The sequence below is a fragment of the Cnephaeus nilssonii genome (assembly GCF_951640355.1).
Source record: "Cnephaeus nilssonii genome assembly, chromosome: 7".
NCBI lineage: Eukaryota > Metazoa > Chordata > Mammalia > Chiroptera > Vespertilionidae > Cnephaeus > Cnephaeus nilssonii.
This window is the reverse complement of record NC_137078.1, coordinates 46,874,107-46,895,545: the sequence shown is the minus strand read 5'-3', so window position 1 is coordinate 46,895,545 and position 21,439 is coordinate 46,874,107. Positions and strand designations below refer to the sequence as shown.

At 43.0% G+C, this 21,439-nt stretch overlaps 1 protein-coding gene across 1 annotated transcript; it reads left to right on the top strand.

Moving 5' to 3' along the window:
* Nucleotides 1–535: 535 nt before the first annotated feature.
* IFI44 (interferon induced protein 44) lies at nt 536–20,526 on the top strand. Its single transcript, XM_079776110.1, has 9 exons — nt 536–626; nt 857–1,305; nt 3,803–3,839; nt 6,984–7,179; nt 9,210–9,356; nt 15,533–15,704; nt 16,995–17,095; nt 19,208–19,382; nt 20,263–20,526. Exons 1-9 carry the CDS (start codon nt 541–543, stop codon nt 20,304–20,306), a joined length of 1,407 nt encoding a protein of 468 aa, XP_079632236.1. The 5' UTR covers nt 536–540; the 3' UTR covers nt 20,307–20,526.
* The last annotated feature ends 913 nt before the right edge of the window (nt 20,527–21,439 follow it).

The window sequence follows — 21,439 nt, the reverse complement described above, 5'->3', positions numbered from 1 at the left end:
GAGGGCAGTTGGGAGTGATCAGGCCTGCAGGGGAGGGCAGTTAGGGGTTACTGGGCTGGCAGAAGAGGGCAGTTGCGGGGGGACCAGGCCTGCATGGGAGGGCAGTTGGGGGTAACCAGGCCTTCAGGGGAGGAAGTTAGGTGCAACCAGGCTGGCAGGGGAGGGTAGTTAGGGGCAATTGGGCTGGTAGGGGAGCAGTTAGGCATCTATCAGGCAGGCAGGGGAGTGGTTAGGGGGTGATCAGGCTGGCAGGCAGAAGCAATTGGGGGCAATCAGGCAGGCAGGCAGGCGAGCTGTTGGGAGCCAGCAGTCCTGGATTGTTAGAGGGACCCCAGATAGGAGAGGGTGCAGGCTGGGCTGAGGGACACTCTCCCCCACTCCCATGCATGAATTTCATGCACCAGGCCTCTAGTGTTTTTATTTGAATGTATTATCTAAAATAAGCTGGATGAGTTTATGCTACCTCACAGAGGGAAGTTGGCACACTGCCAACTGGGCTGGGCCCCATTGACTTTCAGTTTCCTTTTCTCCGGGTCTCTGATGCCTCTGCTATTTTTTTATGCCTGCCTCGCTGTCCAGAGAGCAACTACTCTCAGCCTCAGCCCCCGTACGGATTCTACAAACAGGTAAAAGACCTGCTGCTTTCCACTTTCCTAGCCACTTGTAAACAATTGCCTTTAAAAAAACCTTTCTAAAAATAATAATTTAGAATGTTTTTTTCTTGCTATCTGTCCACCCTCATTTACACATTCCATGTGAAATGTAGAGTAAAGAAGAGGCATAAATGCAAGCTTTGTGACAGTACATATTATCTGTTTTTCAATATTTATGGGAAATATGTTTGCTTTTCCACTAGGTTGAGAAATATGGCAACTCGTTTGACATGGCTGCAAGAAAAGAAACTGCAAAACTGTTTGGGAGGGAAGCAGTTTAGCCTTCTCTATAGGGCTAGTGTCTGTGGATTTTCTGATAAAAATTTGTTTTCAAAATGCTATTGTCAAGGACCCATTCTAATAGTGATTTACAGTTCTGATCATGTTTTGGGGATATATATACCCCAGAATGAAAAAAATAAAACCAGAGTTTCTTGCTTCCTTTTTGCCTTTGAAGGGACTGAAATTTTAGGATGTAAAATAGGACCAGGGATTTTGGAGGATTTTATTTATTACTATACTACAAAGAGAGAATTAAAGATCGATCTACCAAATAAAAAAGTGAATATGAGCTTAGATACAATTGAAAAATTAAAACTATCTCAACATCAGACAATGTCCTTTGAAGAATGTGAAGTTTTTCGATGTGAAGGTAAGTTTGACTACATAATCTTAGAGTTTTCTTCTGCATGCTGACCTACTGTTTTTCTTTAAGGAAAAATGACCTTTCACTTGTCCTTATTTCTAGGTGACTCAGACTGAAACCTGGCCACAAATTGATGGCTAAGACACAACCATAGTCCAAAGTAGCATATGCAGAGTTTTTTGAAATGTGGTTGTGGGGAGGAGGAGGAAATGTGAAAGGAGGAGAGAGAGAGAGAAACAAACAAAGATTGTGAGATTCTCTGGAAAAAAAAAACACAAAACACAAAAAAACAGAGCTTGAGCTTCTGTTGATTAGTACTCGATCCTTTCTGATGCAGTTCCCCATGATATCAAAAGACCAAAATTTATTTACCTTTTTTCTACTTAAGAACATTTAAATTGTTTCCAACATTTGCTGCTGTAAACAATGCTCCTGTGATATCTTTATGCATAAAGCTGTGGACAAAAATACTTTAGGGTAACTTTCTGGAACTGGAATTGTTGTTTAAGAGTTATTTACATTTAAATTTTGATAGACTTTTCAAAAGCTTCAGTTGTCTATGGTATCCCTAAGAGTGTTAAGAAATGCCTATTTTCCTGCATTCTTTGCCAAACTTTAGAAAATTTGCCAATTTGATGGTCAAAAGATGGTATTTCTCTCTCTCTCCCATTAATCTTCATCACTAACAAGTCTATGTGTATTGTTCCTTTTGAATGTTAAAATTATTTGAGAGAATGCTTTTTAAATTTCCAAGAGTTTGCTTTTTTGTTTGTTTAGCCTGTTATTTTCTAGTTATTCTATATTGTAGTCATTGAGTGCAGTCTTTACTATTTCCACTTCTTGTAATTTAAAGAGGTTTTCTTTGTAACCATACATATAGCTATATTTATAAATGTCCCACACAGTATGCTTATTTTTTAGAGGATTGCATCATTACACCTAATTATTTCAGTTTTAAATCCACCACAAAAGAGTCTCCCTTTTAGGCACCAAAAGAATTCTTGGCCTGAGTCTCATTGGTACAAATGAAGGCCTCAGCCCACCCCTGAGTCTCTCACTGTGCTCTGCTTGAATAGGCATGAGTCCCACATACTCTTCCTCTTCTTCTTCTCCTTCTTCTTCTCCTTCTTCTCCTTCTTCTTCTCCTTCTCCTCCTCCTCCTCCTCCTCCTCCTCCTCCTCCTCCTCCTCCTTCTTCTTCTTTGGGGTGTGTGTGGGTGTACATTTTATTTATTTTTATTTTTTCATTTTTTATTGACTAAGGTATTACATATGTACATATCTTCCCATTGCCCCCCCCACACCACTCCCATACATGCCCTCACCTCCCAGTGTCTTGCGTTTATTGGTTATGCTTATATGCATGCATAGAAGTCCTTCAGTTGATCTCTTATCTCCCCCACCCCTCCCCAACATTCCTGCTGTAATTTGACAGTCCGTTTGATGCTCTACTGCCTCTGTATCTATCTTTTTGTTCATCAGTTTATAATGTTCTTTATTATCCATAAATGAGTGAGATCATGTGGTATTTTTCTTTCATTTGCTTGCTTATTTCACTTAGCATAATGCTCTCCAGTTCCATCCAGGCTGCTGCAAATGGTAAGGATTCCTTCTTTTTTATAGCAGCACAGTATTCCATTGTGTAGGTGCACCATAGTTTTCCTGTCAGAATGGCAATCATCAACAAATCAACAAACGACAAGAGTTGGCAAGAATGCGAAAAAAAAGGAACCCTCGTGCACTGCTGGTGGGAATACAGACTGGTGCAGCCACTGTGGAGAACAGTAGGGAGTTTCCTCAAAAAACTAAAAATGGAAATCCCATTTGACCCAGTAATCTCACTCCTAGGAATATATCCTAAGAAACTAGAAACACCAATCAGAAAGAATATATGCACCTCTATGTTCATAGCAGCACAATTTACAATAGCTAAGATTTGGAAACAGCCTAGGTGCCCATCAGCAGATGAGTGGATCAGAAAACCACATACTCTTCTAAAGTCAGGAATAAAATTATAAATTCCAGAAGCCCCGTTATTGACAGAAACTTTTGGAAAAAAATCTTGTGCCTTTTTTCTGTATTTTTTTTTTCGTGTGTGTGTCTGTACATTATCCCTTTCAGATATTGGACTATGGAGGAGAAAGTAGAGTATTCCCAGTCTTTTCTTGTCTGTCCACGCTTCTAGGCCTTGCTTCTCTGATTCAAAAAGAATCCCCACGCTCACCTCCCATGTGGGAGTGGGCCACACACGATTGCTGAGTAATTGGGTAAGAAACAATCTGCAGACATCATAGTCTTGCTGTACTCACCTTGCCTCTCACCTCTTCAAATGAGGTGATGTTCAGGATATTTGCCATAATTTTCTTCAAGTGCTTTTCACTATAGTGCACTGTTCTCACAAAAAGACTATTTTGGTATTTTTTTTCCTAGTGAATTCATTGGCATTCATTCATTCAGCCAACCATTCAACAACTTGTAACTTTCATTATTCTTTATTTCCTCAGATTTATTGGACACAAGGAAGATAAAAGGGGTTGCTGAGTAAGTCAGTGTTTTTACAGTTCCATTATTCTGTTCATTATCTTAAACTTATTATATTATAGGTTCTGTTAATAAAATTGGTAGCACAAATTATGACAGATAACTTGTGGATCACTGTCAACAAGAATAAACTATATAATTATAAAACCATTTGATAATACTAATGTGAAAACAAAAAGAACACCACCAGAGGGAATGCATTCTTAATTTTTGATATACTTGAAGGAAAATAATTATTTGGCTGTATGTATGCATTTTTTTTGCTAAGAATTCTTGCAGTTGCATTTTCAACTCTTTTAGGTACTTGCTATAGAAGGGGTGGTTGGTAGATGGGGAAATATCTATTATGAATTTCAGGAACATGGTAGGAATGATCTCCTTCCATAAACTTCAAAAGTCATATATTATGTTGTGGTTTTGAGTTTTATTATTGACTAGAGGCCCAGTGCACGAAATTCGTGCACAGGTAAGGTCCCTAGCCTTGGTTGGCAATCAGGGCTAATTGGGGCCTTCCGGCTGCTGGCCGGGGCCTCCCTTCCCTAGCTGCTGGCTGCCAGCTGGGGCCTCCCTTCATTTCACACTGCCCCCTGGTGGTCATCTCACGTCATAGTGAGTGATCGAACTCCCGGTCTCCTGGTTGAACTCCCGAGGGGAAACTTTGTATATTTCCTTTTATATATATAGACTAGAGGACTGGCACATGAAATTCTTGCACAGGTAGTGTCCCTAAGCCTAGCCTGCAATCAGGGCCAATCTTCCCTGGCTGTTGGCAGCCGGTTCCACTCCCCACTGCCACCGCTGATCTCCCTCTGTGTGTGGGGTAACCGATTGGGCAATCAGTGCCCTGGCGTCACCCACATCCACTGCCACCCACCCTTGGTTCCCAATTTCCCATTGGGTGATTGGAGCCTGCTGGCCAGGGAGGAGGGACCGAGAGGTTGGCCATTCCCACCCATTTGCCGGCCCTGCCCCCCACCACTGCCAGTTGCCCTCTGAGTGTGGGGCAACTGGCAAGGTGATCAGGGCCCCAGCGCTGCCTGTGTCCACCACCACCCACCCCCAGTTCCTGGTTCCGCATCAGGTGATTGGAGCCTGCTGGCCAGGGGGATGGACCAAGAGGTTGGCCATTCCCACCCATTTGCCGGCCCCGCCCCCCACCACTGCCAGTTGCCCTCTGAGTCTTGGGCAACTGGCAAGGTGATCAGGGCCCCAGCGCTGCCTGTGTCCACCACCACCCACCCCCAGTTCCTGGTTCCCCATCAGGTGATTGGAGCCTGCTGGCCAGGGGAATGGACCAAGAGGTTGGCCATTCCTGCCCGCTTGCCGGCCCTGCCCCCTGCTGCCACCAGTCACTCTCTGTGTGTGGGGCGACCAGTGGAGCAATCAGGGCCCTGATGCCACCTGCATCTGCCACCACCAACTCCTGGTTCCTGTTCCCCATAGGGCGATCAGAGCCTACCAGCTAGGGGGAAGGATGGGGAAGGGGCCTGCGGGCTGGGGGTAGCTCTTATGTTGAGCATCTGCTCCCTGGTGGTCAGTGCGCATCATAGCCGATCGGTCATTCTGCCATCAGGTTGATTTGCATATTATGCTTTTATATATATACTAGAGGCCCGGTGCACAAAATTCATGCATGGGGGGGGAAGACGTCCCTCAGCCTAGCCTGCACCCTCTCCAATCTGGGACCCCTCGAGGGATGTCCGACTGCCCGGTGGGATCGGGCCTAAACGGGCAGTCGGACATCCCTCTCACAATCCAGGACTGCTGGCTCCAAACCGCTCACCTGCCTGCCTTTCTGATTGCCCCTAACCGCTTCTGCCTGCCAGCCTGATCACCCCCTAACCACTCCCCTACCAGCCTGATTGATGCCTAACTGATCCCCTGCCAGCCTGTTTGCCCCTAACTGCCCTCCCCTGCAGGCCTGCCCCCCCCCAACTGCTCTCCCCTGCAGGCCTGGGTCCCTCCCCACTGCCCTTTTCTGCAGGCCTGATCACCCCCAACTTCCTTCCTCTGCCGGCTTGGTCACCCCTAACTGCCCTCCCCTGCAGGCTTGATCGCCTGCAACTGCCCTCCCTTGCAGGCCTGGTCCCTCCCAACTGCCCTCCCCTGCTTGCCATCTTGTGACGGCAATCTTGTGTCCACATGGGGGCAGGATCTTTGACCACATGGGGGCAGCCATCTTGTGTGTTGGAGTGATGGTCCATCTGCATATTACTCTTTTATTAGATAGGATAGAAGCCTGGTGCATGGGTGGGGGCCAGCTGGTTTGCCCTGAAGGGTGTCCCAGATCAGGGTGGGGGTTCCTTTGGGAAGTGGGGCGACCCAAATGGAGGCCCTGGTATCTGGGGTTTATTCATCTTCTACAATTGAAACTTTGTAGCCTGGAGTGGAGCCAAGCCTTCTGCTTGCTCCGTGGTGGCAGCCATTTCTGTTGGGATTTATGTATCTTCTATCATTGAAACTTTGTAGCGTGGAGTGGAGGCCTAGGCCAGCCAGGGCTGCAGAAGCTTGGCTTCCTCCATCTCAGGGGGCAACCCTAGCCTCCTGCTCTTTCCAGCTCCGTGGCTGCCACCATTTCTGTTTGGATTTATGTATCTTCTATCATTGAACCTTTGTAGCCTTGAGTGGAGGCCTAAGCCGGCAAAGGCAGGCGGAAAGCTTGGCTTCCTCCATTGCCAGGGAAACCCAAGCCTCCCTCCTGCTCTCTGTGGCCATAGCCATCTTGGTTGGGTTTATTTGCATATTTGCTCCTGATTGGCTTTTGGGCATGGCTTTTGGGCGTGGCTTGTGGGTGTAGTGGAGTGATTGTTAATTTGCATATTCCTCTTTTGTTAGATAGGATCGATAATTTATTTTCATGTTTAACATAGTTGATATTGAATTCTAAGTTTATATGGTCTAGTTGCTTAAATCTGAAAGATTTTATGTCTGAATGGCCTTAGTTAAAAGTGTAATTTTTGCTTATTTTTCTTTTACAATAGGATTTAAGGTAGGATAGTTTTATGTCTTCCTATATAAGAAGGCAAATTGATAATCAAAAATAAATAATAATGTATAAGAAAAGAAAATAAATTCAAGATAAATTTATGGTAAAGTCATGTGATCTAATCTCAATCAACTGTTAAAATGGTCTTATCTAAACAGGCTCAAGGAGAACTTATTGTCTGCAATAAGAACTTACAAACCATCTAGGGACCTGGTTCACCAAATACGAATTCTGCTCCTGGGTCCGATTGGAACAGGGAAGTCTAGTTTTTTCAATGCAGTAAAGTCTGTTTTCCAAGGCCATGTAACACACCAGGCTTTGGTTGGCTCTGACATAACTGGGATATCTAAGCAGGTGAGTCCATTGTAGGTCACTCAGCCTTTGTTACTTTGTTCAAGTTAGATTTGAAAAGTGTTGTTTTTTTCCTGATCAACTTCATTACATTTATATAGATAGATAGATAGATAGATAGATAGATAGATAGATAGATAGATATACACACATACTAGAGGCCCAGTGCATAAAATTCGTACATGGAGGGCAGGAGTCTCCTCAACCCAGCCTGAACCCTCTCTAATCCGGAATCCCTCTCACAATCCAGGACCTCTGGCTCCTAACTGCTCACCGGCCTGCAAGCCTGATCACCCCTAACTGCCCCCCCCCTGCTGGCCTGGTGGTCCCTAACTGCCTCCCCCACTGGCCTGGTCGCCCCTCATCACCTCCCCTGCCGGCCTGGTCACCTCATGCAGCCTGCTGTTCAGTTGTTTGGTTGTCCCTCACTAACCCATCTGCTGGCCTGGTTGCCCCATGCGGCCTGCTGTTCAGTCATTTGGTCATCCCTCACTAACCCCCCTGCCAGCCTGGTCACCCCACACAGCCTGCTGTTTGGACGTTACTGTGAGGGCATCTTGACCAATTTGCATATTACCCTTTTATTAGTATACTAGAGGCCCGGTGCACGAAATTCATGCATGGGGGAGGGGCAGTCGGACATCCCTCTCTCAATCCAGGACTGCTGGCTCCCAACTGCTCGCCTGCCTGCCTTCCTGATTGCCTCTATCCACTTCTGCCTGCCAGCCTGATCACCCCCTAACCACTCCCCTGCCAGCCTGATTGATGCCTAACTGCTCCCCTGCCAGCCTGTTTGCCCCCAACTTCCCTCCTCTGCCGACCTGGTCACCCCTAACTGCCCTCCCCTGCAGGCCTGGGTCCCTCAATGGGCCTGAGTGAGGAAGAAGGACTGTGCATGGAGGACATACTCTACATCTTAAAAGGCCATGTTCCTGACAGATATCAGGTATAATTTGGCTAATTATTGAGGAGTTATAATTTATATTTAAAATGTTTTGCCCACTATTAGGACATAAGACTCTAGTCTAGTTAGTGCATTAGCATTTATTTTCTTAAACTATAGTTGTTCAATATCCTTGATCACCCCCAACTGCCCTCCCTTGCAGGCCTGGTTCCTCCCAACTGCTCTCCACTGCAGGCCTGGGTCCCCCCCATCTGCCCTTCCCTGCATGCCCGGTCACCCCCATCTTCCCTCCTCTGCCAGCCTGATCCCTCCCAACTGCCCTCCCCTGCTGGCAATCTTGTGGTGGTCATCTTGTGTCCACATGGGGGCAGCAATCTTGTGTGTTGGAGTGATGGTCAATCTGCATATTATTCTTTTATTAGATAGGATAGAGGCCTGGTGCACAGGTGGGGGCCGGCTGGTTTGCCCTGAAGGATGTCCTGGATCAGGGTGGGGGTTCCCTTGGGGAGTGGGGTGGCCTGGGTGAGGGGCCTGTGGTGGTTTGCAGGCCGGCCACACCCCCTAGCAACCCAAGCAGAAGCCCTGGTATCTGGGGTTTATGTATCTTCTACAATTGAAACTTTGTAGCCTTGAGTGGAGCCAAGCCTTCTGCTTGCTCCGTGGCAGCAGCCATTTCTGTTGGAATTTATAATTGAAACTTTGTAGCCTTAAGCAGAGCCCTGAGCTGGCCAGGGTGTACCAAAAGCTTGGCTTTCTCCATTGCCGGGGGCAACCCTCTCCTCCTGCTCTTTCTAGCTCCGTGGCTGCCGCCATTTCTGTTTGGATTTGTTTACCTTCTATAATTGAAACTTTGTAGCCTTGAGTGGAGGCCTAGGCTGGCAAGGGCAGGCAGAAAACTTGGCTTCCTCCATTGCCTGGGAAACCCAAGCCTCCCTCCTGCTCTCTGTGGCTGTAGCCATCTTGGTTGAGTTTATTTGCATATTTGATCCTGATTGGCTGGTGGGTGTGGTTGGTGGGCATGGCTTGTGGGTGTAGCAGAGGTATGGTCAATTTGCATATTACTCTTTTATTAGATAGAATATATATATATAAAATGAACTCCTAAAGTTCCTTTCTTCCTCCTTTGCAGTACAGGACATATTCCATTAAGGATGGGAAGAATGGCAAGTCCTTGCCATTTATTCTGTGTGACTCAATGGGCCTGAGTGAGGAAGAAGGACTGTGCATGGAGGACATACTCTACATCTTAAAAGGCCATGTTCCTGACAGATATCAGGTATAATTTGGCTAATTATTGAGGAGTTATAATTTATATTTAAAATGTTTTGCCCACTATTAGGACATAAGACTCTAGTCTAGTTAGTGCATTAGCATTTATTTTCTTAAACTATAGTTGTTCAATATCCTTTGTTTCTTTTTGATATTTTATTTTACAAGGAATTAAAACATCCAAAAGTCTCTTCTATCATAGCTGTCATAACAATTCTGAACGTTGTTACACACTCAATTGTTTTTGGATATTCAACTTACATAGGTAATTTTTGTTATGTAGCAGGAAGTCTGGATGTAGGTAGCTTTGTGCCAGTGTGTCAGCTCTTCGAGATTATTATTTTCAAGGTCCTTCTGACTTTCTCTTCTGAGATCCTCAGCATAGAGTGCTATGGATTGAATGTGTTCCTTCAAAATTCATATGTTGGAGCCCTACTCCACAATGTGATGATATTTGGAGGTGAGCCTTTGGAAGATGATTAAATCTTTTGGAGTAAAGCCCTCATGAATGGAATTAGTGTCCTTATATAAGAAGACACACAAGAGAGATGTTCTCTCTCTCAGCCACAGGAGGACACAGTAAGAAGATGGCTGTCTACCAACTAGGAAGGGAGCTCTCATTAGACATAAATCTGTCAGCAAAACCTTGATCTCCAGAACTATGAAAAATGAGTATTTGTTGCTTAAGCCACACAATATCATAATTTGTTATAGCAGACCAAGATGGCTAAAACATGTGACTTTTTTTCTTTTAAAAATATGTTTTTATTGATTTTAGAGAGAGAGATAGTGAAATAGAAACATCAATTGCCTGCCTCCTGCATACCCGCTACTGGGGACTGAGCCCACAGCCAGGGAATTGGTGACCTCTTGGTTCATAGGTTGATGCTCAATCACTGAGCCACACCAGCTGGGCACTGACATGTGACTTTTATCCTGTTGCTCTCAAGATGCTCATGCTGAGCACTGTTAGTGTTCCAGGCAAGAGGAAAGGGGAGATTAAAGAGAAGAGGTAGTCTGTCTTTTAAAAAAACTTTCCAATTCTTTTTGTAAATGTTTAGATCTTGAGTTATTCATTAACTTACCTTATTCCAAATGAATAGTCAGTTGTGGCAACATCTTTCATTGAACACTTTTGCATATTTTTCCTACCAAAAATAGGGATTGGTTTTTGTATCCTGTAGTTTGTTGTATTGATGTATTTATACATTTCTTTATTATGTTCATTACCATATTATTTAATTGTTTTAATTACTGTAGCAACCCATTATATCTTAATAACTCACTGGACAATACTCAATATTTATTTCTCACATTTGTTTTTCTTGACCATTTTCACAGATATACTTTCCCAAATGAGCTTGTTTGTATTTTATTTTATTGTTTGTGTTTTATTTGTTAGTGCTTTGAGTGAAATTGCATTAAAATTTCATACTCAAAGTTGTTTTGCATCTTCACATATCCAGTGTTTCTATCCAGAAACACAGTATATTTGATTTTACATTAATTTTATTTTTATATTCAATTATACAGTATTATATTCATTTTATTTTATATTATTTTATTCTTTAGCATAGAGCTAAATGAATATCTATATATATACACAAATATATATATGGACATGTATATCTTTTTTTTCGCGACATACAAATCACAGATTTTTATTACTAAAGTCTACACATATTATTAAACACTAGAAGCCCGGTGCACAAAATTCGTGCACAGCGGGGGGTTGTCCCTCAGCCCAGCCTGTACCCTCTCCAATCTGGGACTCCTGGAGGGATGTCCGACTGCCCGTTTAGGCCTGATCCTGGTTCAGGCCTAAACGGGGAGTCGGACATCCCTCCCACAATCCAGGACTGCTGGCTCCCAACTTCTTGCCTGACTGCCTTCCTGATTGCCCCTAACCGCTTCTGCCTGCCAGCCTGATCACCCCCTAACCACTCTGCTGCCAGCCTGGTTGATGCTTAACTGCTCCCCTGCCAGCCTGTTTGCCCCCAACTTCCCTCCTCTGCGAGCCTGGTCACCCCTAACTGCCCTCTCCTGCAGGACTGATCACCTCCAACTGCCCTCCCTTGCAGGCCTGGTCCCTCACAACTGCACTCCCTTGCAGGCCGGGTGCCTCCCAACTGCCCTCTCCTGCTGGCCATCTTGTGGTGGCCATCTTGTGTCCACATGGGGGCAGGATCTTTGACCACATGGGGGCAGCTATATTGTGTGTTGCAGTGATGATCAATCTGTATATTACTCTTTTATTAGATAGGATAGAGGCCTGGTACAGGGATGGGGGCCAGCTGGTTTTCCCTGAAGGGTGTCCCAGATAAGGGTGGGGGTTCCCTTGGGGTGTGGGGCAGCCTGAGCGAGGGGCCTGTGGCGGTTTGCAGGCGGGCCACGCCCCCTGGCAACCCAAGGGGAGGCCCTGGTATCTGGAATTTATTTTCCTTCTACAATTAAAACTTTGTAGCCTGGGGCGGAGCCAAGCCTGCTGCTCCCTCCGGGGCGGCAGCCATTTCTGTGGCAGTTAATTCACCTTCTACAATTGAAACTTTGTAGCCTTAAGCAGGTGAGCCCAGCCAGGGTGTGCAGAAAGCTTTGCTTCCCCTGTTGCTGCCGGCAATCCTGGCCTGCTCTCTCAAGCTCCATTCTGCCGCCATTTGTTTGAATTTGTTTACCTTGTATAATTGAAACTTTGTAGCTTGAGTGGAGGCTTAGGCCTGCAACGGCTATGGAAAGCTTGGCTTCCTCTGTTACCTGGGAAACCTTGCTCTCTGTGGCTGTAGCCATCTTGGATTGGGGTTAATTTGCATACTCACCCTGATTGGCTGGTGGCCGTTGCTTGGCTGGTGGGCGTGGCTTATGTGGCAGAGTGATGGTTAATTTGCATATTACCATTTTATTAGAGAGGATAACTGTAATACCCTTATCACATCTGGATTATTCCTTAATTTTTCCTTAAATAATTATCAAATACCACCCAAATTGGGCAAATTTCTAATTTTCTTATAAGTACCATATTATGCATCTTTTAAAACAGTTTTTAAAAAATGATTAAAAAAACTGATTCAGCCTCTTTTAATTGCACATTTTGCCTCTATCTCTTTTGGCATTTTTACTGCAATTTGATTTTTAAGAAATCTGTTTGGTTATTCTATAGACATATACTTCCCCATAGTCTGAAATGTGCTGTTTTCATCACTTGATATAGTTTTAGTTTTTATGTATCCTGAAAATTGATAGATGAATGTAGACACACATTCAGATTCAGGTTTCATTAGCATTCAACATTTAGATACCTTTATTTATTAGGGTATAAAAATAGTGATATTCTATCTCTATCATTGCTTCTTCATTTCACATGTGAAAGACAACTTCCCCTCATCCACTATTTGATTACTTAGTGGTACAGTTAATACCTTTAATATAGGATGGTCAGGATATCTGCTTGATTTTTTTAATAAGTTTCTGAAATAGTAAGTTGGTTTCTTTACATCTGCCAATATTGACCAGTGATTATTTTATTATCATTATGAACTCATGAATTGAACATACTTGATGTGTTTCAATGCACTGTAGTTTATCTACATAAAGATGTTAAATGTAACATCTTTGACCACTAAGAGCTGCTACAATTTGGATTCTGAGTGCCGTTGACATAAAAATCTGCTGTATCCCTTGAATTCTTGTCCTATCTAATAATAGACAAATATGCAAATTGACCATACCTCCGACACATGCACAAGCCACGCCCACAAGCCACGCCCACCATCCAATCAGAGCGAGTATGCAAATTAATCCAAACCAAGATGGCTACAGCCACAGAGAGCAAGGTTTCCTAGGTAACAGAGGAAGCCAAGCTTTCCGCCTGCCCTTGCCAGGCCTAAGTCTCCACTCAAGCTACAAAGTTTCAATTATAGAAGGTAAACAAATTCAAACAAATGGCGGCAGAATGGAGCTTGAGAGAGCAGGCCAGGGTTGCCGCTGGCAACAGGGGAAGCAAAGCTTTCCGCACACCCTGGCCAGGCCCACCCGCTTAAGGCAACAAAGTTTCAATTATAACCCCAACACAAATGGCTGCCGGCCGCGGAGGGAGCCCCAGGCTTGGCTCTGCTTCAGGCTACAAAGTTTCAATTGTAGAAGGAAAATAAATTCCAGATACCAGGGCCTCCGCTTGGGTTGCCAGGGCACGTGGCCAGCCTGCAAACCGCCACAGGCCCCTCGCTCAGGCCGCCCCACACCCCAAGGGAACCCCCACCTGATCCAGGACACCCTTCAGAGCAAACCAGCTGGCCCCCACCCGTGCACCAGGCCTCTATCCTATCTAATAAAAGAGTAATATACAGATTGATCATCACTGCAACACACAATATAGCTGCCCCATGTGGTCAAAGATCCTGCCCCCATGTGGACACAAGAAAGCCACTACAAGATGGCCAGCAGGAGAGGGCAGTTGGGAGGCACCCAGCCTGCAAGGGAGGGCAGTTGAGAGGGACCAGGCCTGCAAGGAAGGGCAGTTGAGAGGGACCAGGCCTGCAAGGGAGGGCAGTTGGAGGTGATCAGTCCTGCAGGAGAGGGCAGTTAGGGGTGACCAAGCCGGCAGAGGAGGGAAATTGGGGGCAAACAGGCTGGCAGGGGAGCAGTTAAGCATCAACCAGGCTGGCAGCAGAGTGGTTAGGGGGTGATCAGGCTGGCAGGCAGAAGCGGTTAGGGGCAATCAGGAAGGCAGTCAGGCAAGCAGTTGGGAGCCAGCAGTCCTGGATTGTGGTCCTGGTCCCTTATTGGAGAGGGTACAGGCTGGGCTGAGGGACAACCCCCTTCTGTGCACGAATTTCGTGCACCGGGCCTCTAGTATGACTATAAATATAAACCATATTTTGTATATTTACAGTCCAGATTTTGAAGCAGTTGTTTCTCTAAGACGTATTGGTTTGGTTTGATTTGGATCATTAGAACTCTTCATTGCTACTTAGTGGATTGTTGGTTCTTGATATTTTAGTGGACAAATCTAAAAATATCTGTATCTATCTATCTATCTATCTATCTATATTCAGATACAGAACTATATACTTTTTACTTAATCTCTTTTATCTTGCATCAGTATCTGCTTTATCTGAACAGAAGATCTCTAGTCTCAAGGATACAAAGTATGACAAAATATGTCACAACTCATTTGCTTTATATCACATAATATTCACTGTAATCTCAGAAATAATTATCTAACACTACCATGAATGATCTAGTCATAAGTATATTTTATATCAATAGAATAAAAATAGCCTATAAAAATTGGAAACAATTTTAAAATTTTAGCAGATTTTTTTTATATTGTGTTTAACACATATCATGTAGTAGGAGCATACAAATTACTGTGTTTTAAAGTCAGTCAGACATAGTTTCTTTCTGTGTAGATATGACCCCAGTTGTATGCAAAAGTTCACTCATTTAATTCAATTTAGAGATTGCTTTTTAAATTTAATGTAATTTTGTTTTATATTTATATATATGTTTATAATTTATATGGTTCTAAAGTCAAAACTACAAAATAAGGTATATTCAGAGAATCCATCTTCCTTCTCCATCAGTTAAAATGCATTTCTCCCTGTTTCCTATAAGTATCCATATAAAAATTTATGATTTACTTCAATTTTTTAATATACTAGAAAATATAGATTTGTGGTTTCCTCTTTTTTAGAGAAGTGATAGAATAGTATATGTTATTGATGTAACATAACTTTGCTGCTACAAATAGTCCTGAAGTTATTAGCCTTGTACATACATTTGTGGGACAGAGGATTTCTAGTTTAAGAGTAAATGCATCTCTTAAACTTTCCCCCTTGCACTCTGCCTGATGATACCAATTCCACCTTTGTCCACATTGCTTCTTCTATCTAGGATACTTTCTGTCATATTCTTATTCCCTTATTCAGATTAACTCAACTGTGTGTTTTTGTTGTTTTTATTTTTACCTTCATATGACATGTCCCTTCTGCACAGAAGCTTTTCCTATGTGAAAGGACTGCTAGCTACTTGCATAATGACTGTCTTCTCTACCAGATTGTTAGCTTCATACTATTAAAGACTTGTTTGTTATGTTCACTGTTTTATTCACTTGCACAGTGACTGGTACATAGTATGTGCTTATAAATATTTGTTGAATTAATATGTACCTTTATGTTTACCATACAGTTTAATTTCATGAAACCAATCACACCAGCTCATAGTAACTATATTGACTTCCCATTGCTGGAGGACAGAATCCATTGTGTGGCATTTGTGTTTGATGCCAACTCTATTGAACAACTCTCTGATGAGATGGTAGCAAAGGTCAAAAGAGCTCGAAGGGAGATGACAAAGTGTGGTGAGTCTTATTCCACTGTACTTCTAAGGCTAACTGATGAGACTACTGTATATTATAGAATGGATTTGAACAGGATGAAGAACTTATGAAAAATGCATATTTATATATTCCCTGGCCCATCAGTGTGGTTCATTCAAATCAAGCACTCACTAGTTGTATGTTTTTGTGCAAGTGACTTAAACTTCCTATGCCAGAGTGTCTTAATCTATAAAATTAGTGTAACAATGGAGGTTTTAATGTAAGGATTAAACAAATTAATATATATGTAGAGTTTAGTACAGTCCTCACTGCATCCTAGCATGCATTTATTTACCAACAGTCCTAGACTTCCCCTTTGGCTTTAAAAGATTAGAAAGAAGAAAAAACAGTTTAGTAAGAAAAAGAGAGGAAAATAAGATGCTTAGTAAAGAGAGGTAGCATAAAGGCTTTGGAGAAGGTAAGCAGGATTAGGGAGTTAAAGTGCCCCACACTGCCTTTTCTTTTGTAATATATTTTTATTGATTTCAGAGAGGAAGGGAGAGAGAGAGCAAGAGATAGAAACATTAGTGATGAGAGAGAATAATTGATTGGTTGACTCCTGCACGCACCCTACTGGGGATGGAGCCTGCAACCTGGGCATGTGCCTTGACTGGGAATCAAACCATGACCTTCTGGTTCAGATGGAGGCTCAACCACTGAGCCACGCAGGCCAGGCCACACTGGCTTTTCTTGGCCTTATTATTCATTCTGTTTGGGAAAGAGTCAGTTTATCACAACTTTGATAAGGTTAGAATCAGGGAGTGATTGACTTACTTGCTCACTGAAATTTAAAACCTTGAAAGGGTGGTGTGCAGAGATGTGCCTGCTACCATTGTGATATAGGAGAAGTATTTTGCAATATTTCGACATATTCTGTTTCCTTGAGGCCTCTTCTCCATCTTGTTTATTAGAGCCCTTTGGCCTTTTCTATAGTTTTCATAAAAACACAACTGTTGGATAAGATATAAAATCAATCAACAATACTGTAGCATACATTTTAGTTACCTCTTCCAAGGGCTGGTTTCATTTGAAGCCTGACTTCTTACCGTGGGAGGCAATGAAGGGACTTGCTATGTTAGGAAAATTCCAGGTGCCAGTAAGTAGTTCAGAGGGATTTTTGTGTGTGTGTGGGGGGGGGGGGGGGGAGGGTAGGGAACCTTCCCAAATTTCTGAAATTGTCAGTCTATTGCATAATTGATAGCTGATTAACTGAAAAAAAAAATACTGATGCTGCCTATAATAATAAAAACAATACCTATCTATTTGGCATAGGTGTGGCACCTGTGGTTTTACTCACTTGTGTTGATAGCATGGATCTGATTACGAAAGGAGACCTTATAGACATATACAAATGTATGCCTGTGAAGCTCAAGGTAATGAATGATGTCATTTGTAAACAGATTTTTCTGGTTTTTCATTATAATCACATGATATTATTTTGTATAAAAATTAAAATAGATACATATGAGTTTTAAAATATTTGAAACAATTGCCTGGATAATTCAGACTTATTTTTTAAGTTTTAAATATTAAGTACTTATCTTTCTGCTGACAGATACCTTATATTTATTATAATTTAATTCAATTAGGTTCAATTCAACAAATATTTGTTTATTATCTGCAATGATTGAGCCAGTGTGATAGTCTCTAATCAGATACACAGATAATTGAAATAATTCCCCTGTGCTAAAAACCTTGCAGCTTTATAGGTGAAGGTGAATGGATGGGGGAATTAGAGAAGAAAAAGTTGACAAAAGAATATGACATGATATGATTCAGTATAATAAATATCATGATATAATGAAAAATAAAATGCGGTGAAAGTTTAGATGAGGAAAATATTGAGCTAAAGGGTGGGGGGGGGGAGGGGAGATTTTGTTACTGGGGTGGCACTAGGAAATGGCTTTTAAGATGGAGGAGTATTTTAGGGGGAAAACCTCAGGCCCAGGGAATAGCATTAGTGAATTCATCAATGCAGGAAAAAGTAGCATTTCAGGAGGCATAGAGTGTTCAGTTTAGTGCCTCCACTAAACTGGATCATTGTAGGGAAAGATAAAGTGAGAAAGAAACATTTGCATGAGGTGATTTTTCTTAATTAGGTGCATGATAGGGAAGCATAGCAACTTTTTGAAATAGTAGTGATGTGAACAAAGTCAGCTTCACATTTAATCTGACACCTATGTGAAGAATAGATTAGAGTCAAAAGGAACATGAAGGTGGGAACACCAGTTGGGAGAATATAGTAATAGCTAATATTTGTTAAGAACTGATTAAGTGATCAGTCTTCTTATTCAGTATTTAAAACAAGCTGATGAGATGGGTGTTGTCATTATCATATCTGGTAGAGGAGAAAACACAAGTGCACGGAGAAAAGCATTTGCTGATGCTTATTGACAGTGCTAAGAGGCGACAGAGCCCTATACTGATCCCAGGCAATCTGGTTGCACAGATAAACTAGTCTAATTAAACATCAGCACTGTACACTTGAAACTAATATAAAAATTATAGAATGTCAGCTGTAATCCTACTTAATAAAAGGGTAATATGCAAATTGACCGCACCTTCGGTACGCCTAAGCCACGCCCACCAGCCAATCAGGGCGAGTATGCAAATTAACCCAACCAAGATGGTGGCTAATTTGCATACACGGAGGGAGGGAGGAGTGAAGACTGAAGACACCATAGAAGGAAGAGGGAGGGAAAGTAGAAAGCAAGGCGGCTGCTGGAGGGAAAGCGCGGGTGGCGCGTGCGGCCACAGAGGCGGGCGGGTGGCGGCAGCAGGCACGGCGGCAGGCATGGCGGGTCGGGGGAGCGGGGGGGCGGGGCGCACCGTGGAGGCAGCGGTGGCAGCGGTGCGCGCGGCTGTGGTGGTGGCGGAGGTGGTGGCCGTGGGAGTAGGGCGCGCAGTGGCGGCAGGGTGGGCGGGGCACGCATGCCCATCCCACCCCACCCCGCCCGCCACAGCGAGAGAGGTAGGGGGGTGGGAGAGGTGCCAGTGGTGGGAGGGAAGCCCACAGGAAGCCTTGCAGGAATCTTCCTGCAAAACGGGCCCCTAGTTGAAAAATAAAATAAAAAAAATAAATTGAATATCACCATTAAACTAGTAAAATCACCTTATTTTAACTTTTAAAAGAAAAATAACTTTTTAAAGAAAACAGGGAAATTATGGACTTTAATGTAAGTATATTAAAATGCTTCAATTTCAAATTAGTTTATATAGAACCATGTTACCTTTATATTTTAATTCATATTGAATCTGTTATATGTTATATGTATTCTAAGTGACAATTAGCAGTGATGTTAGAGCTTGACTTGTGAAGTTCTGTAGTACAAGTACTTTATGGGCCAGATCTCTATCTCCGTTTCTCACAGTAGGAAAAATATTGCCAAGTGCCTACTTTTCTTATTGCTTTCATAATTTATATTGACATTAAGTGGTGTTTTTCACTGTTTTGAGATTTCTGGGTTTTAATTTCTGTATTTCAGCAAGAGGAAGTCCACAAAAAACTTGGGTTTGCTCTTTCTGACATCTTGGTGGTCAGTAATTATACCTCAGAGTGGGATCTGGACCCTATTAAGGACGTTCTGAACCTCTCTGCACTGAGACAGATGCTGTGGGCAGCAGATGACTTCTTAGAGGATCTGCCTCTTGAGGAAACAGGTAAATGCATTTGGTGGTATAGAAACTTGAAGATGTCAGTTTTGTGGCTACTTCCTGCTTGGATCTATTGGGTACATGATAATTCTGTGTCTCTGTGAGTTGCTGTCCTGTGAGTAATCCTGCCTTTAACCCATTGGTGGGATGTGTTTTTCCCCCTCACATTTATTGATTCTTCCACCCCCACCCAAGGTACAACTTAGAGGATTTGCACTACTTTTCCTCCACTGTTCTTATTTGAAAATTTTTTGAAATGATGCAGCTCTATCATGCCCACTGTCTGAACATCCCAAACTGTGTCTTTGCCCTCATCTATCAAAATGTGCTTCTTTGCTTTGGACCTATTTTTGGATTCAATCAGCATTGTTCCTCATCAGATGTGATCTTTGATCATTTGGCCTTTCCTTGAGATCTTATGTTTCTGTCTCTTTGACTTGACTTGAAAACTCTCCCTCCTTTGAGGCCTCTCAATGCAGTGTGGCTGGTGCTAGGTAGGGGGAAGTGTCTTTCATATGCATGCCTCAGATTTTAGCATTATTTGTATTCTCTATTACCAATCTGTGCACAATACGCACTATACTGTTCCAATCAAAGTTGAGATAGAGTTTTAGTTTATTCTCAAATATTATTTTAGTTGTGAGAAATCAAATTAGAATATCATATCCTCTCTAATTCTCTTATTCACAAACTACTGGGAAACCCCCAAACTAACTTGGCTGTCCTGACTCTGTGCCATCTTGGTTTTTCCATTTCTTCTCTCCTCATTGTGCATGCACTCCCAAAGTCAGGATTGGCTTAGACCTCTAGTAGGCCAATGTTCCTCTTCCTTCTGGTTGCATTTTCTAAATAATGTATTAAGAATATTTTGTTTCTCTTTTCTCAGGTATCAGAGAAAAGCACTTACCAAGTGTGCAAGAGAAAAAATAAATATGTGATCCCATTCACATATTAAAACTTATCAGAGAAGAGCAACCATGTAGAAGTGAGAAAACAGGAAAAAGACAAGTAGATGAAGCTAAAGGGGTGTATTTTACTTATGGCTTGAATGAAGATGCACAAAAAATTCATAATACATATTAATAACTTGGAACAGCTGAATATAAAGTTGTAAAAAACAATCAAAATCTTTTTGGATATATGTTCTATACCTGTGAAAAATTAAAGTTTCTTCTTATAAATCTGTGTGTGTGTGTGTGATTTTGGAAAAAGTTTATTTTGATGCTAGTGACCTGGTGCACAGATTCGTGCACATTGAAATAAAATTAATTGGAAGGTGGCTGGTGGGGAGGGACTGGGTGAGATGGGCCAGACATGCCCTGGAGCCGACCTCCTTCAGTCCCTCCCTGGCTAGCCACACCTGGGGCAGTGCCGTGGCTGGAAAGGCATCTGCAGAGTGAGCGGGGTCCCTCCAGCAGGTGGGGTCTCTCGGCTTGGCCTGTGGGAATTGGGCCGAAACCAGCTCTCCAATATCCCCCAAGGGGTCCCGGAGTGCAAGAGGGCACTCTGCAAAATTGCTGTCATACAGGGTGTGGAACACAAATGCAAGTGTGCAGTAAATCAGGTTTGGGGCAGACAGTGCCACAGCAACAACATAATCTATGGCTGAAGGCGGAATCGTGCAGCCCTGCGAGGAATCAGGCTCCCTCCTCTCTGGTTTTGGGGTGCATCACCCGAGAACCACTGCTGCCAAGTCACTGCAGCTTGGCAGCTCCCACGTTGAGTGTCTGTTCCTTGGTGGTCAGTGCGCATCATAGCGACTGGTTGGATGGAGGGAAGGACACTTAACATATTAGACTTTAATATATAGATGACTTGTCAGCATCTTTTGATCTTTACCCATGTCATCCTATTTTTATCTTCTTATTTTATTTCTCAAGTATCTCATTGGGTCCTCAATTAATGCTTTATTCTTTAACCCAAAGCCATGTTTTGTTTAATATCCAAGCCTCTCTTGCAGAATGTGGCTATTAATATTAATGAATTCCATAAGACCACAGCTGAAAGAAACTATAATTTGATTGCTCTGAAATTACAACTATTTTAGTTATGTGACAAAACTC